The sequence below is a fragment of the Sebastes fasciatus genome, chromosome 15 (genome assembly GCF_043250625.1).
Source record: "Sebastes fasciatus isolate fSebFas1 chromosome 15, fSebFas1.pri, whole genome shotgun sequence".
Classification (NCBI taxonomy): domain Eukaryota; kingdom Metazoa; phylum Chordata; class Actinopteri; order Perciformes; family Sebastidae; genus Sebastes; species Sebastes fasciatus.
Window position 1 is genome coordinate 13,584,251 of NC_133809.1, and position 15,899 is coordinate 13,600,149.

The following is a 15,899-nucleotide window of genomic DNA, read 5'->3' on the forward strand; positions in this document are numbered from 1 at the left end:
GAATTTTCATATTCTATCAGGAACGTGGAGGTGCTCCATATGGGTTTCATAGAAAGTGTGATATAAATATTCAAAGTTGTTTCATTTGTTTTTAATGAAAATAATCTCATAATGATATGAATGTATTAGTTTTGGAATAGGGATGCACTGATCCATAACAAAACTCAATGTATTGGTAGATATAAGAGGGATAATACACCAGATTCAAGGTGTAAATACACCACCATTCTTTATGCTAACTATATTATTCTATAAAGTCACTAAGAAATGTATGTGGATCGGTCAGATCAGTTTAAAACGAGTGGAAATTGACAAATTTTGCTGGACATTCAAAGGAAAACGTACAAAAAAGGAGGAAGATATCATACGAATCGTATGAGAATACGTTGCATACACACACAGAGACAGACCTGCTAAGTGTGAGGCGCACCGGCGCGACCAATGTAAATGCATAGTCGCACTTGACAGATTTTTGGTCACAAGTGCCAAAATGGTTTCACTCTGGAGCCATGTGTGTGAGAATACCTTTCAACAACATCAATATGTAAATTAGTAAATGAATAAAATGACAAAAGCTGCTTGTATGTACACAGTGCTTCTACAAACAGCATCACAAACACTGTCCTAACATGGGAGCTGACAGCATAGTATGTTTCTGGTTCACAGCCAACATCTGGTGGGCCACCAGCAGCTGTTCAGTGTTTTAACCCAGTCCAGCAGCTTAGGAGCTGGAGAGATGAGCTGCCGTATAGCTGTGTGAACGGGACAGAGACAGAGGGAGAGGAGGGGGATGGACGAGGAAGCGCAGAGCGACACGTGCCGATGGTTCCACTGATTGCTTCGCTTCGAAATCAGGTCAAATCTTTGGATTGGTTAGAGGGACTCTCCGACCTGCATGCAGGCATCGCCGCTGAATACCAGACACAACAAAAACAGGCGGGGAAGGACCCGAGGTGGTCTAAGCTTCAGACACGACACGGCTCTGAGAAGATGTGGGTGCCATTTCCTGAGGCAGGCAAACAAAGAGGGAGATAGAAAGGATGGCCCATAAGCAAAGTAAATGAAAAGGCAAAAAGAGTTATGCTATAGCTTCCATATCTTCTTCAGACAACCTAACAAACTGGAGAAAACACAGGAACAGGCTGTCACACAGGCCCACATACGCAATTAACTTGGGTAGAGGCCGTCAATAGGCAACGTGATGGAGACACTGATAGAAAGCGAGGTGCACATGGACACAAACTTAAATGATGGGGAAGAAGAGCACTTGTGGGAGAAATGAACAAATGAGACATCTAAAGAAAAACAGGAACAAACAAGAACCAAATTGAATCGGGGAGAGTCACACACACGATTGTATTTCCTTTGTCCAGGAAAGCAACAACAGTGAAAAACAAGTGCCGAGAAAAAAGAACCCAACAACAACAGACTGTCAATAGTCCTTTTCTGTAAATGACAACCGGCAGAAATTGATTTGGATGCCGGTCTCCCCACCTCTCTCTCCTCATAAATAACTCCAAGCAGCAGCCTCACAGGGGAACGGGCTTTGCAGACTCAGGAGTCACACAACATTAAAACGTCAACAGAGTTCGGTAAGTAAACAGAAAGGTAAAAGAAAAGGATTCAGGCCAGGAGGAGCTACAGTAGTACTGTACAGTGAATTACAATGTCTCTATATTCACAAGTAGGGGTAGGAGAAAAATGTATACAGCATAGTATCATCATTTTGCTGGGCAATATCGCTAGAGTGAAAACTTGTATCTTATAAAACTAGAAAGCATAAGGAATAGATTGATACCAATCATTTCATGTTAGCTTGTCGGGAAGAATGCTAAATAACGCTCCAAAGTTATGGTAAATTTTGTCAAGGAAAAACTGGCATGGCCATTTTCAAAGGGGTCCCTTGACCTATGACCTCAAGATTAGGCTTGTCGCAGTAGTCGGTGTTACCGGTGGCGTATCAGCGCAATGTTATCAATAGACAGTTGGACAACGGACGCTACAAACTGAAAGTGAATGCATCTGCTCCATACGGAGTCTCAGCTCAGAGTAGCAAGCGTCAGATTTCACACACACGGGACGAGAGAGAGTTGACAGGCCGAGAGATGGCAAAGGATTTGGTGTCGAAGCAAATGCTCCTATTTGGCAATATTTCAGATTTAAACCCAATGCTATAAGGGAACCATACCGTTAACGAGGCAATCGGCATGAGGAGGACGGAGCGGTCACAGCCGGTGTGCACGGCACAGCGGCGCCAGGTAGACCCCTGCGGCCCCGCAGCAAAAGCTCTACCGGAGAGCCAGAAACACGCCATCCGCGGTACACATATTGACCGTCATATTTTCTTGTAAAATCTGCGGTGTTATCAGTAACGGTGGTGTCACAAGTTTATTAACCGGTGGGAAATTTTTCCTCACATCACTTCCCTACTCAAGATATGTGACAGAAAATTTAAAACTGTATCTTATTAGATAAAACAGATGTTGACAAACTGCATAATTTGCAGTTGAAAAAGGTAATAAATAGCAATATATCGCAATATATATCTTATCGCAATACTCAGCATATCGCAAAAAGTACTTTTGATCTTTAAGGTACAAATAATATAAATAATAATGATAATAATAATAATAATAATAATAATAATAATAATAATAATATATGATAATATAAATAAAATACATAATATAATACATATAATAATATAAATAAATAAATCCTCACGGTCTGATCATCTAAACTGTTGCCTGTCGGTTTATTTCAGCTCCTTCATTTTATACACTCGTACCTAAAAGCAATTATCTGCAGAACATTTTTCTATTTCATGGACTGTTTGATTGCAGTTACGCCTCAATTCACAGCAGTCCATTTATACATCAGTCAAATAAGAGATCATGTTCTGTTGTCGTATTTTGAACTGCTATTCTTGAAAGGAACATTTCTTTTTTTAGACCGATTGAACCAGAAAATAATCTTGATTTAAATAGACTCACAGGAGCACGACCAAGAACAAATAACACAGAAGCTTAATACGAAGCATGCTAAATCTTATAGTTTCATAATCAGCCTGTGTGTAGTAGGAGGGGGCGGGGTAAGATGAGTCTCTTCTATCAAAGCAACCGTACACAAAACCAATCGCACATCAAAGAGCAAATATCTATTCAGCTTTAACACTGATGGTGTGGGAGTGGTATTGTATGAGTGTCAGTAAAGGAAAAAACTATGATATAAAATAATTGAACATGATATAAGGATCTTTAAATAGATGTGGATATGTTTGAGGTTTAGAAAGTACAATATGACATAACAGACTTATGTAACTGGATTTGATTAGCTTACGAGGTAATTAAATAACTGTATCCAAGAGATATTTCTAATATTACAGGGCGTTATTACTGTATGTCCCCTGGTGACAAACAAAATAAACCCAGGGATCAGCCTCTTTGTAGAATATAAGAAAGAGCAACTAAGGAAGCCTGAGAAAAATAAAAAGTTTATTCTTGTGGGAAAGCTGCGTATTCCTTTTTAAATAAAGAGAAATAAGAGCTATATGAGAAAGCAGGGCTGAAAGTCACGGTCAACATGTGTTTGTAAAATGTCAGAAAATAGCTAAAAATGACCATCACAAGTTCAGAGACACTAAAGTTACGCATTTCTGTCCATTTCACAAAGATATTTAATGATATAAAAGTAAGAAAAGCAGCAGTTCTCACATTTGAGCGGCTGAAGTCAGCATATGTCTGGCACTTATGCTGTATTCTAGGGCCGAACGATTTCGAAAAAACACCCAATAGCGATTATTTTGACTGATATTGCAATTGTGATACGATTCGCAATATTTGAGTGAATGATCGTTTTTACATCATTATTCTCATTTTTATTGAAAAACATATTAAAAATGATTATGGTGTGATTTTTGCAGCGATCTGTAAACAAAGATAAGTCTGTAGAATGTGATGTGTAGGCCAGGACATCTCTGCAGCACCACATTATTTAATTTAAATGGTATTTAGATACATATTTCACCTTTAACAAATATTGCACCTCCTGCGATTTGAAAATTGCAGTAGGGCATATTGCAATTTTGATTAATTTTGCAGCCCTACTTGATTCATGGGTTAAATGATAGTCAGAAATATTGTCAATTAACTGATCAACTAATTGTTTCTGCACTATAAGAAATTATTACCTTCCTCTTTCTTTTCAATTTGACATCAGCTACTGAACCAGATACAAACAAATAGTTTACAACTCCTTATAAATTAGCTGAATCTATTCTATTAGAGATATTGACTCCTTTTTCACAACAGATATTTTGGCTGTGTCTGAAATCACTCAAGTCTGAATAGAACAAAGTTACTTCCATGTTAACATTCTCTGTGTGACTCTACACCTGTCAGTGGTGACGCAGGGTGACGACGACCCAATAAGTGTCTGAAACCCTTAACCCTTATTACATAGGGAGAGAATAGACCTTTTTCACAGAAGACATTTTGACATGTCATAGTAGTGTGTGTGTATAATAACATTAATAATAGCTGCATTCCACTTAGGGGAGGCCCTGGTATTGTGTCATGCTGTCTCACTGGAATAGCTCACTGGGACACTTAATGGAACTGAGCCATCGTTAATGTTATCAATTTCACCTGTGCATTTCCTGCTATGACAAGTCCGAATGTCTGCCGTGAGAAAGGTCCATAGTGAATGAGTAGACAAGGGAGTGATTTCAGTCACAGCTTTTGGACTTGTCATAGCAGGAAAAGCACAGGTGTTACTACTAACATTAACGAAGGCTCCGGTCTATTCAAGCGCTGTCAATTCAAGATGGCAAAAAAGTGGCGTGCTGCCAGGCTGTTTTGCATACCGAAATGAAAGGAAGTGGAAACCAGATCTGACTAGCCGGCACTTCGCTGGTTGGGTTTGGAGCGCACCCAATTATTGAGGTATCATTTGTTTTCCGTCCAAACCGATAAAACAGGAGAGTGAAGAAGATGTCGATCAAGCACAATCTGTACAAACGCACACCGTCCTGAGGAGAGACCTAATCAGCCAACATAATTAGAATCACCCGTGTGGGTTCATCACACACCGTGGGTGTGCAGGGCCTTTATCATTTACCTTACATAGCCTACCGGATCCCCTTCCTGTTTAACTTACAGTACTTCTGTTCGGAGCTGCAACAATTAATCGATTAATTGATTAGTTGTCAACTATTAAATTATTCGCCAACTATTTTTGATAAGCGATTAATACGTTTGAGTAACTTTTTAAGATAAAAAAAATCTAAATTCTCTGATTCCAGCTTCTTAAATGTGAATATTTTCTGGTTTCTTTACTCCTCTATGACAGTAAGTTGAATATCTTTGTTGTTGTTGTGGACAAAACAAGACATTTGAGGATGTTATCTTGGGCTTTGGGAAACACTGAGCGATTTTTCACCATTTTCTGACGTTTTAGATACCAAACATCTAATCGATTAACGTTACAGATAATACAGATATTTTGTCACCCATCATGTCACAGTGATAGCTTGGCTCAGATTTCACTGGAAAACCTAGTAGCTGACTTCAACATGAGATACTCATCGAAATGCAAGGAGCATTGTAGTTTAACACAGAAAAGTGGAGCTGTCGTTCCGAAAGAAAACACTGTCATCTTGTCAAATGTGCAAAATACTTTGCCACCCTGAGTGCCACAACGGCTCAATTCAACCACTGTTGTCTGCTTGACTTAAATTGCTTTCTTGCTTTCTTCTGTTTGATGAATAAAGGCAAAACAAGCGCACCGGGTCGGTGAGACATCCCCGGTCAGTGTACCAGAATAATATCCAGGCCGCAGCAGGAGCATGGGCCAGCGGCACTCACTCACTCTGCACTGCATCATGTCTGACCTTCAGCCTGCCAAGCACCCGCTGCCTCACGTTCACCCCCCCCGGGGCCGACTCCCAAAAATAGACCGGAGTCTGACACATGCAAACATATCCCTGCCACGCGCATGCATGCACGCTGTTATGTACATACATGCATTGTGTGTGCACATAAAAAACACACACTGACACACTCACTTTACATCTCACTTTTCACATCCTCTATCACGCTATCTTTAGTCCCCTGATGTGTTTCATTGCTCCACTCTGCTCCGGGGTTGTCTTACTTTATCCTCCGATATATATAAGAGTCACACTATCAAACACATTAGACTGAAGTGGGCCAGCTGTGTCAACTTTTCACATCCTTACAGCACTCTATCGCTGCTACACTGCTAATGCATTCCCAAGAGGAACAGTTTGGAAAAATACTTGTAGGGCTTCTGCAGTAAATATGCTGGACAAGTTATCTGGTAGCTACTGCAGTAGTTTTGGTTTAATGTGCTTATAAATACTGTACGTCTTCGAGTTCTCTGCCCATAGTCCAATACAATGGAGGTGAATGGCTTTTATTATTTGTGGGGCTTAAAGCTTTGAAATTTTTTTTTTCAGAAACTTGTTACTCTGGATAATCCATAGAAAACACTATTAATTGGAACTATTTCCCATCAAAGAACTAGTCCCTAGTTGAAACTGTCTGTTGACAAAAGCGTCAACACTGTAGATCATCTACAGTAAAAGCCTTTACACACCGGGGGCGTGACGAATAAATGACACGAAAGTACTCGTACTCGCCTGCGAATATTATGTCTAGGGCTTTTATTGTGAAAGGTGCCTTTGTCAAGGTTGAAAGGAGTAATAAAGTTCGCCGTCCAGGTTCGGACTATACAGAGCCTCTGTGTTGTTGTTTCATAAATACAGGCGCAACTCAACCTGTTCTGCACAACGTGATTGGTTGATGCTCTTATTTGCGGTGCAAAAGCTCAGAAAATGATCTTGTTCCAAACGTGTTCTGTGACGCCCGTGACTTGCCGCACAGGCGCGCACAATGACGAAGCAAAAGACGAAACGATGTTGTCGTGTGACGTGGAATTGTGAAATGGAGGAAAGATTTGTGGAGCTATGGCAACAACAACCCAGCCTTTTTGATGTTTCCTCGAGGGACTAACATGACAGAGTGAAAAAAGAAAAAAGGTGGTGTGAAATAACAGAGACAGTTAAGCAACCCGGTGAGTAAGCTACTGCCATTAGCATCAAGCTTCCTTCCTGATGACATCACACACGTCGTGAAAGACGACCAGCGACGATTGTTGTCGTGACTTGGCCGAGAGACATGACAGACTGTCATGTCTCTCGGCCAAGTCACGACAAGAAAATGACTCTCAATCGTAGTCAATTGAGTAAGATGCAAATATTGTCACTTTCATACTGCGACAATACAGCAACTTCAAAACACTTTGTTTGGTTGTCTATTGCCTGCAAGATAAAAACATGTTGCTTGGCGTTGTATTAAGCTTGCAGCTGGTGCTTGCTTGATTGCACTGGTTATGGATTGAGGAGAGCTCAGTCTGACAGCAGCAGTAGCAGCGATGAAAGCTTCGCTCTGTGCTGATTAGGCCTGGTATACACTGGGCACTATGAGGGACGACTTCTAATGGCTTCTCTGACCTTTCCCTTGACAAGCACAGAAACCACTTTGCCTCGTTACTTTGCCCACGCACACCTCTGTCTCCAACTCTCTCACTCCTCGTACACACTTGTTTCCTGTGGGGGTTATAGATAATGAATCATGTTGGAATTAGAAGCCACACTGGCTGCAGCTGTGTTCACTCTATGCAATGCTGCTAATCGTATTCATACGCTGAATGTAGTTGATCATCCCTCAGGCCACACTGGGAACCGGTCTAAGGAAGCTAATCAGAAGTATAAGCGACTCAGCATCGTCCAAGTCAAATCTGAAATGACTTAGTACACATTCACCGGTTTAGTTAATGAAAACATTCTAATAATTCATAAAATACAACACATCAGACTTGGACAGGCTATATCTACATAATGTATATATCTATATCTCCTATATCTGGCATTAAGAAATATTGGAAAATAGGAACTAAAACAACTAGAAAATTGAGTCACATGCAAACAATCAGTACATTTATTTCAGTAAGGAAGATAAAATGAAGGATATATTTACTGTGAAGTATTTACAAAGGATGCCATATCTTTGTTTCTTTAGATAAATAAAGATATTTTTCAAGCAACAGAAAACACTTGATGTGCTCTTCTTTGTGATGTTGGACAAGGAGATAGGAAAAACACTTTAATTAATCTAAAATCCTCCGATATGCTTTGAAAAATAGTCAGCTAAATAGTCTTTATTAAACTCAGAATGTGTCCAAACTTATTTATAAAATTTAAACTTATAAACTTATAATAATTACACATGGCAAATTAAAAATAACTAGTGCAGTCAGTGCCGTCCAGAACAGGCCGACTGGTGGCTTGCACCTGCCATGTGTGAAGTTGACTGGATGAACAGTTATCTCCAGATATGCGAAGGGCAGTCCTACCGCTACAGCACCACCTATTGGCCAGATGGCACCAAATTTGCCATGGTCGCTCGACATCATATCTACACATGTCCACCAAATATGGTCGCAAAAGCACAAATCGTCCCAGAGATATTACTTTTTTTGTAATATAAGCCCTGCCCACAGCATTTGGGCTAACTTTGAGGGCTAGCTGTAGTAAAACTGTATGTACAGTAACATCAACAATCCAAAAAAGTAAATTTTTCCAGCTAGGTCCGGAGATGTACTATGCCAAATTTGGTGACGATTGCTCAAAATTTGTAAGAGGAGTAGCAAAAAAAACAGATATGGACACAATTCAAAGTGGAGGAAAATTATTCTGGTCGCAAATAAATTCACCTGGACCCACAAAAACCAGGGAAATAAAGAATTTTGTTTCTGAGACTTACGGTTCAATAGTTACAGTCCGTAATGTTCATTGTTATAGCGCCACCATCTGGTCAAATCGCACCACATTTGACACTACACACCTTTGGGTCCTGAACAATACATCCGCCAAGTGTGAAGTAGATCAGATGAGCGGTTCTCGAGATTTGTGAAGGACATACAAAAAAGAAAGACAGAAAGAGATTTCCTTGCTTTATAGTTAGATTTGGAATAAAATAAAGGGTGTGCCACTGACTATCCTTAACTGAAATGTTGCTTTTGTTAGGAATAATGACACACTGCAAATTAAAAATAATCCCTATTTGATATGTTAATTGAGAGACATATGATTTAAGCTCTAAGAGAGATCATTCAAATCATTAACTGTGGTGGCACAGCCCTGTTTTAATCATGAGAATTAATTTTAATTAGAAAATGAATAATAGACCCAATCATTTCAGCGAGAGAGGTGGAGCCTGCTCTGACCATGCAGACCTGAGCTGAACTACAGAAACAGTCTCTCCGTTCTACATAAAAGCTGGTCAGGGGAACAAAATACTGCAGATAAAAGAGAAAGTGTGCCACTAGGTTTTACTGTCTTTTCACTAATGCAGAAGAAAGGAAAAGGCTTTTACAGCTTGCTAAGAGCTTCTTATAAATATGGGGGCACATGTCTCTCTCTCTCTCTCTCTCTCTCTCTCCCTCCCTCTCTAAAAAGAGCACAGTGTGATTACAGAAACAGCCCGTCCTCCTGCATGCAGGCCTTTGAGAACAGAAACAGAAGGTGATGTCGGTGTTGGGAGGGAGCCAAGAGCCCAAAGACACAAAAATGTAGGTTGCCATGTCCCTGTTCTTCACTGAGGATGTAGACACTGGGTTTAGAGATGTCAAGTTTTCTAGCAGTTGGTGAAAATGCTGAAATTTCAGCAGAATCAAACAGCACTGCTACAAGCCAAAAAAACAACCTCATAAAGTCCCCGTTTGAAAAATATCACAAGCAGCTTGTTTTCTATTTCTCATCCCTTCCTGTCCTCATTTTTGAAAAGTTTAAATAAATGTCAAAAGTTCTATTTTTAGTGCAGCTCATTTAATTGAACCATATGGAGAACAATCTATTGACATGCTCCGACTGAAGGGTGCGTGGGTGGCATTTCCACTTAAAAGCGTGGAGTGTGAATCGTAATGAGGCGAGGAGGCAAAACGAACGGGGAGAGGACGGGGGGTGGGGGGGTTGGGGGCAGACTCCATTGCTGGGAGCAACGGATGTACAAACAGCGAAACTCACAAAAGCAAGGAGTGATTCATTTAAAGGGATTTTGTGTATGCGCCAGATTTAGCCTCTCTGCTTTGCATTCATATACATAGAGGGGATAAATAAAGAACGCTGAGAAGAGAGACAGGAGGGGGATGTTAAAAGAATTGAGGAAGGAGAAGAAAGTTAAAGGATATCTTTGGTATTTTTCAACCTGGACCCTATTTTCCCATGTCTTTTTGAAATTTGTCCAGTATTGAGGGAGAACGCTGACGCTGCCAGCCGCTAAACCAGCTGTAATGTAATCATTTGGGGCAACCTGGTATCGTCAGTTTACGTCCATTAAAAGTGCTTGTTTTTGCCACCGAGAGGCTCAGATTGTTTTATAAGTATAGGAGCTAAGTCTATTACTTTAGATGCTGAGGTGATAAGCCTTGGACTGACGCGCTTTTCGCTGTTGATGTTACCTTTAGCTACAGGTTGTGCTGAACAAAACCGATCCTCAGGCCGCTCATTGGTTTTGGAGTAACAGTCCATTTATTCGTGATAGTGCAATAAAGAAGAAAGTCCGGTTTCCATAACAACAAGCAAACAACACAACACAGCAAACATTTCACCGGTCAAAAACCCTTTGCCCTTCTGGGCTAAACCTAGACACCAACAACACACTTCCTACCTATATACCCGTAGCTGGGTAAGGCAATTAACACAGTGCCACCTGGTGTTCCTAACAGTGAATTACGCCACAACCTCAGTATATGTCAGCATCATTTTTTGGCTCCTACAATAAGTTTCTGACAACATTATAGAAAGGACCCTCCAGATTGCTGAAAAAAGCCGTCCTGTCGGCGGCTTTTTCGCCAATTCAGCATGTTTAATCGGTGGCGGAACCCGTCTGTGAGATAAAACACTCTGATTGGCTGTTCAGCTAAAGCGAATCAGTGCACGAGAAGGGAAACGTAAGTGAGGAAAGCAAGTCAAGAGGGCACACACAGCCGGCTATTCTCATCTGATCATTCCAATACACGGATATTTTCACAGCATCATGGCCATCTGGAATGAAGCTACGTGGTGATGAGTGAGAGTGGTGTGAAAATGGTCGGCAAACGCTGCTTTGTTTCATGTACGTATCATAACAATCCGTATATCCGCCATCTTCTGTCTTCTGGTTTCCCTTTTTGAATGACGAATACAGACTACCGCGACCTGCTGGTAGGGAGAGTTATTTCATCTCACGCAGGCACAGAACGTACGTGGTAGTTGGCGGTCGGCTGTAGTCTCTGTGCTGTGTTCAAATGCAACTTGTCAGCCAAGACAAAGGCGCCGTGAGACCACGCAATAGTCGGCCTTCATCGCCGCTAGTTCTTTGATGTGGGCTCGGTGTGTCAGGGCCTTTAGAGACGAGATGGATGGATAGACTTGACAGAGAAAGAAAGACTGGGACACTTAAAGAAAGTGAGGCACGCCAGCTGGATGGATGGAGGGATGGTAGGACGGCATAATTGGATTAGAGGAGCAGAAAATTAAACGTATTTTCTTTGTGTCCTCCTCCAGCAAAGCAGTGATCCCAAATGTTCTCGCTCTCTGATCTTCATCTCTGATAAAGCTGGTACAGCGAGACTCTACACATCCTAGAGAGGCCTTAACGGAATATATACAGCAGTGTCTGTTCAATGGGTACAAATGTAACATGTCCGTATGTGGGCTTTTTGTATGAGTATAAGTGGGCATGAATAACACACTGCATGATCGAATGATATGCACACAGGCGCATGGATTAAGGATGAGTATGGCTCACGATTCATATTGTAATCCGCTGCCCTGCATTCATGTTCATTGGCAAATAAATAACAGCATCAGGTGTGTGTGTGTGTGTGTGTGTGTGTGTGTGTGTGTGCGCCTTTGCGGTTGAGCAATCAGCGGCACAGCTTGAGACCGTGACAGGACCGAAAGCTGTGGATGACATCATGCGTGTGTTGCTGGGCTTTTGAATCTTGGACTCGCTGACACATTCAGCAGGATGACTCAAACATACACAGACTGACACACCAACCCGCGCACACACACACACACACACACACACACACACACACACACACACACACACACCACCACCACTAAAAATTTGACCCAGAAAGTGAGTTTTGCTCCGTCTCACCCTGTGTACGTCGTCTTCGAACACGGTTTCATGGACGCTGCACGCAAAGAGCGCCGTGGGGAGGTCGCTCAGATCCATCATCTCCTCCGCCATGCCGTCCTGGTCCGTCTCCCCAAACACCATGTCCTCTTCCTCCTCCTCATCCTCCTCGGGATCGCTGCTGTAGGCCTCGGAGCCGTTGCTCCACGCCTTGGAGCTCTCTCGCAGCATGTCGGAGCCTTTTGGGACGGCAGCTGACGGGCAGGTGGGGACCACAGAGGCTGGGAACTGGGGAGAGGCGAGGTGAAGAGATAAGGTGAATAATATACAGGCTGGATGTTTGTGGAAAAGCACACAGAGAATGAGGTGGTAGTGAGACACTCTGGTGCCTGAAGATTACAGGGTTGCACTTAAGTGTCAGTGTTGATACCACACAGGCAGATAAAAGAGAGAAACGGAGAGGGGAAAGGAGGAAGTAGTGACAGTTAAAGATGGCAAGAAGAGAGAAAGATGAACAGGACAAAAGATAAGGCAAACAAAAAATAAAAGACTCAGTATTCCTGATTAAAATATTCTGCCTGGTCATGGTTCAATTATGGTATGGTATGGTATACTGTATCTGTGAATTTGCTGGTGAATGAGAAAACAACTTGGTCCCAGTCCTAAGTGTTTTATGAGCCATCTTTCACTTAGGGGTGTATACTTATACTTACTCCTTCATCACGATACAATATTATAGTGATTCTCAACGATACGATATTTGCTGATATCACAAAGTCTGCCACGATACGATTTTGATTCGATTCAATTCAGGGGCCTGCAATCGATATGAGACAATATCATATGCCCATTTAACACAATCAGTTACATTTATATCAAGTCACAAACAAACAACTAAAATATGATTTGACCATTTTATTACTGGGCTCTTCCATACATTTAAATTTTTTTATCTTTTTAATAAAAAGAATAAAAATAGACCCCCTGTTGTTCACTATAAAGTGCCACTATTTTCATGTTTTGTATCAGTGTTTTCACTTTGCATCGATATATTGGATCGATGATCATTAAATCGATATATCAATCCAGATCAATAAGATAAGATAATCCTTTATTAGTCCCATGACGGGGAAATTTGCAGTGTTACAGCAGCAAAGGGGACAGTGCAAACAACAAGAGGCATCAGTAAAAGCCAGAACAAGATATAATAAATAGCAAGTAAACAATAAAGATATTTTAATAAGTAAACAGTAAAAAAAAACTAAATATAAAACAGATATAAATTATACACAAATATAGTAGTAAAAAAAAGGATGAGGTACCGTGTTCCTTTAAGGGCTGCAATTAATGATGTTTTCATTTTGGATTAGTGATTATTTTCTAAATGAATTGCTTAAATGTTTAGTCCATAAAAAAAACTAAATAAAATAAAATAAAAAAAATTAATATATATATATATATATATATATATATATATATATATATTATACAAAGAATTGTGGACAAAAAAGAAGAAGAATTTTAATCACTTGTGTTGTCCAACCAACAGTTCAAAATCCAAAGATATTCAGTTCTAACAATCCCATCTTTTCGGCAGATGAGATTTACATAATTAATTTGATTATTATCTTAGCAAAATATTACATACATAAAATGATATGGCTTAAAAGAATAACCTCCTTTTATATTTTAAAAAAAATACAGATTTTTAAAACACATTTGACTATGATTGATAACTTAAAATACAAAAAATATATATGGACAAAAAATATTAAATTGTTTAGACATTTCAAATTTACCAATTGTTTTTGGTTTATTTTTTTATTTTATTTGTATTCATCTTTTCCTTTCCTTACATTTTCTTTGTTGTATAATTTATTTTATTTTTATATTATTTTTTTTATACTGTAAAATATATTTGCAGAATTGTAATGAAAATCTGAACATGTTTATGAATGAATGAATGTGAAACTTCCAACATTGTACTGGGGGTATAGAGTGCCATCTAGTGGGACATTTAAACGACTGAAGGTTATCATTCATATTTTAATCACAGTACCTGAAAATGAATCTTAAAAATGATCTAAAAATAAATTTAGCAGAGATACAGTACTATGGATATTGATTATAGACCAAAAAAAAACTGTGTCACATTGTCATTCAATCTCGTGCACAAATAAGAGCACGAGCATGCAATGACATCAATAACAGTCCACAGTAGAAATAAATGGCCGTGCAGGATCGTGACATCAACATTTGCATCGCGTGCACTCCCAAGGAAACCACCTGAATGTCACAGCTCGTGTGCAACAAATTGCTGCACGCGTGTTTAGCAACAAAGTAACTAATGAAAGCACTCTTGTTTCCGGTGCCAAATGGTGTTTTAAGCTCATATAAAGAGGGTGAATTCAAAGGAAAGTTAGCTCAGAGTGGTGGTGACGAGCTAACAGGTGAAGTTAATGCATTACTCACCTCACTAGTGTCAGTGAAAGCGGCCGAAACGACGCATTGCAAGCTGGACTAAAACAAAAAAACAGGATTTTTTTCCAGGTGACTTTGTCAAACAGACTGAAGCTGCTCTGATGTGTCTCTTTTTTTTTTTTTTTTGAGGCTGAGCTGCTGTCTGTCAGTCAGACGCGTCGGTGTTTTGTTATTACTGGATTATTGGACACTATCTGATGCAGCCTACTCCAGCGTCAGGACCTCGGCAGGTGCGACCAATGAGAAGCCGGTGGAGGCTCCGAGCGACCAATCGGGCTGCAGCAGAGGAGGATGCTCCGCTTCGACCGAGCAGCAGCACACACAGAGAGAGCTCTGCTGCTGCTGTAAAACTGCGCTTTAATATGATACACAAGGACGTCCTGGAGAGAGACAAAGCAGCCAGTCTGTGGTGGTGTCCATCAGCTGTCTCACACCCACTGTGTAAACATAATGAGGTAAAGTCACACATCTCTGCAGACATCTCATGGTTCTAGATTACAGTTCTCTGATCCACCTGTTGCACACAGACAACTTCAATTTTGGGGCAACCCAAACCCAAAATAGTGTCTTTTATTCTCTTTTTTGTCTCTTTATCCTGCTGCATAATATGCATGAGCATGCTCCTGACTAAAACCTTGAATGATTAGATCAGACACCTCAGCTCTGCATGCATACCTGCCCGTCTGGCTGGTTGCTGTTGATTACAGCCTATATAATAGGCATCCTGTAATATATTATAAAGCGATACTATAGGCTTCGGAAACCACACAGGCAAGCACTTTAAGTATCAGCACTTATGTACAAACACACCACCTTACTTAACCCTATAATGTTTCAGTTGGAATATTATTGGAGTATTATAATGTAGGCCTACTATAGAAGATCCATAGCCCAAGTATAATAATATAACAATAAAATCACAACTGGTTATGACTGACACAGTATAACATGCTTAAAGAAATAATAAATAAATAGGAAATAAGTAACAAGACATTGATAATAGTAGAAGTAACAAGTTTTTCAATTGATTAAGACTAAATAAGGTGCCAGAGTGCATCAAAGCACCAAAATAGAGCTTGTTTATAAAAGAAATTCACCCTTGACCCCTCTACAGAGGTCCAGGCTTGTTTACTTGTATGGCTCAGCTCGTCCGAAATGTCGTCCATCATCTGTTGAGTATTAAACATCTGCATGATTGTATGGGTA

At 40.3% G+C, this 15,899-nt stretch overlaps 1 protein-coding gene across 1 annotated transcript in view; it reads right to left on the bottom strand.

Moving 5' to 3' along the window:
- Positions 1–14,837, bottom strand: part of rcan3 (regulator of calcineurin 3) — a 54,183-nt gene extending 39,346 nt beyond the window's left edge. The window contains exons 1-2 of the mRNA XM_074661094.1: positions 14,685–14,837; positions 12,234–12,500 (exon numbers count right to left, since the gene is read on the bottom strand). Coding sequence (XP_074517195.1) covers positions 12,234–12,443 — 210 coding nt within the window. The 5' untranslated portion in view covers positions 12,444–12,500; positions 14,685–14,837. The remainder of the gene's footprint in view (positions 1–12,233; positions 12,501–14,684) is intronic.
- Positions 14,838–15,899: the final 1,062 nt, after the last annotated feature.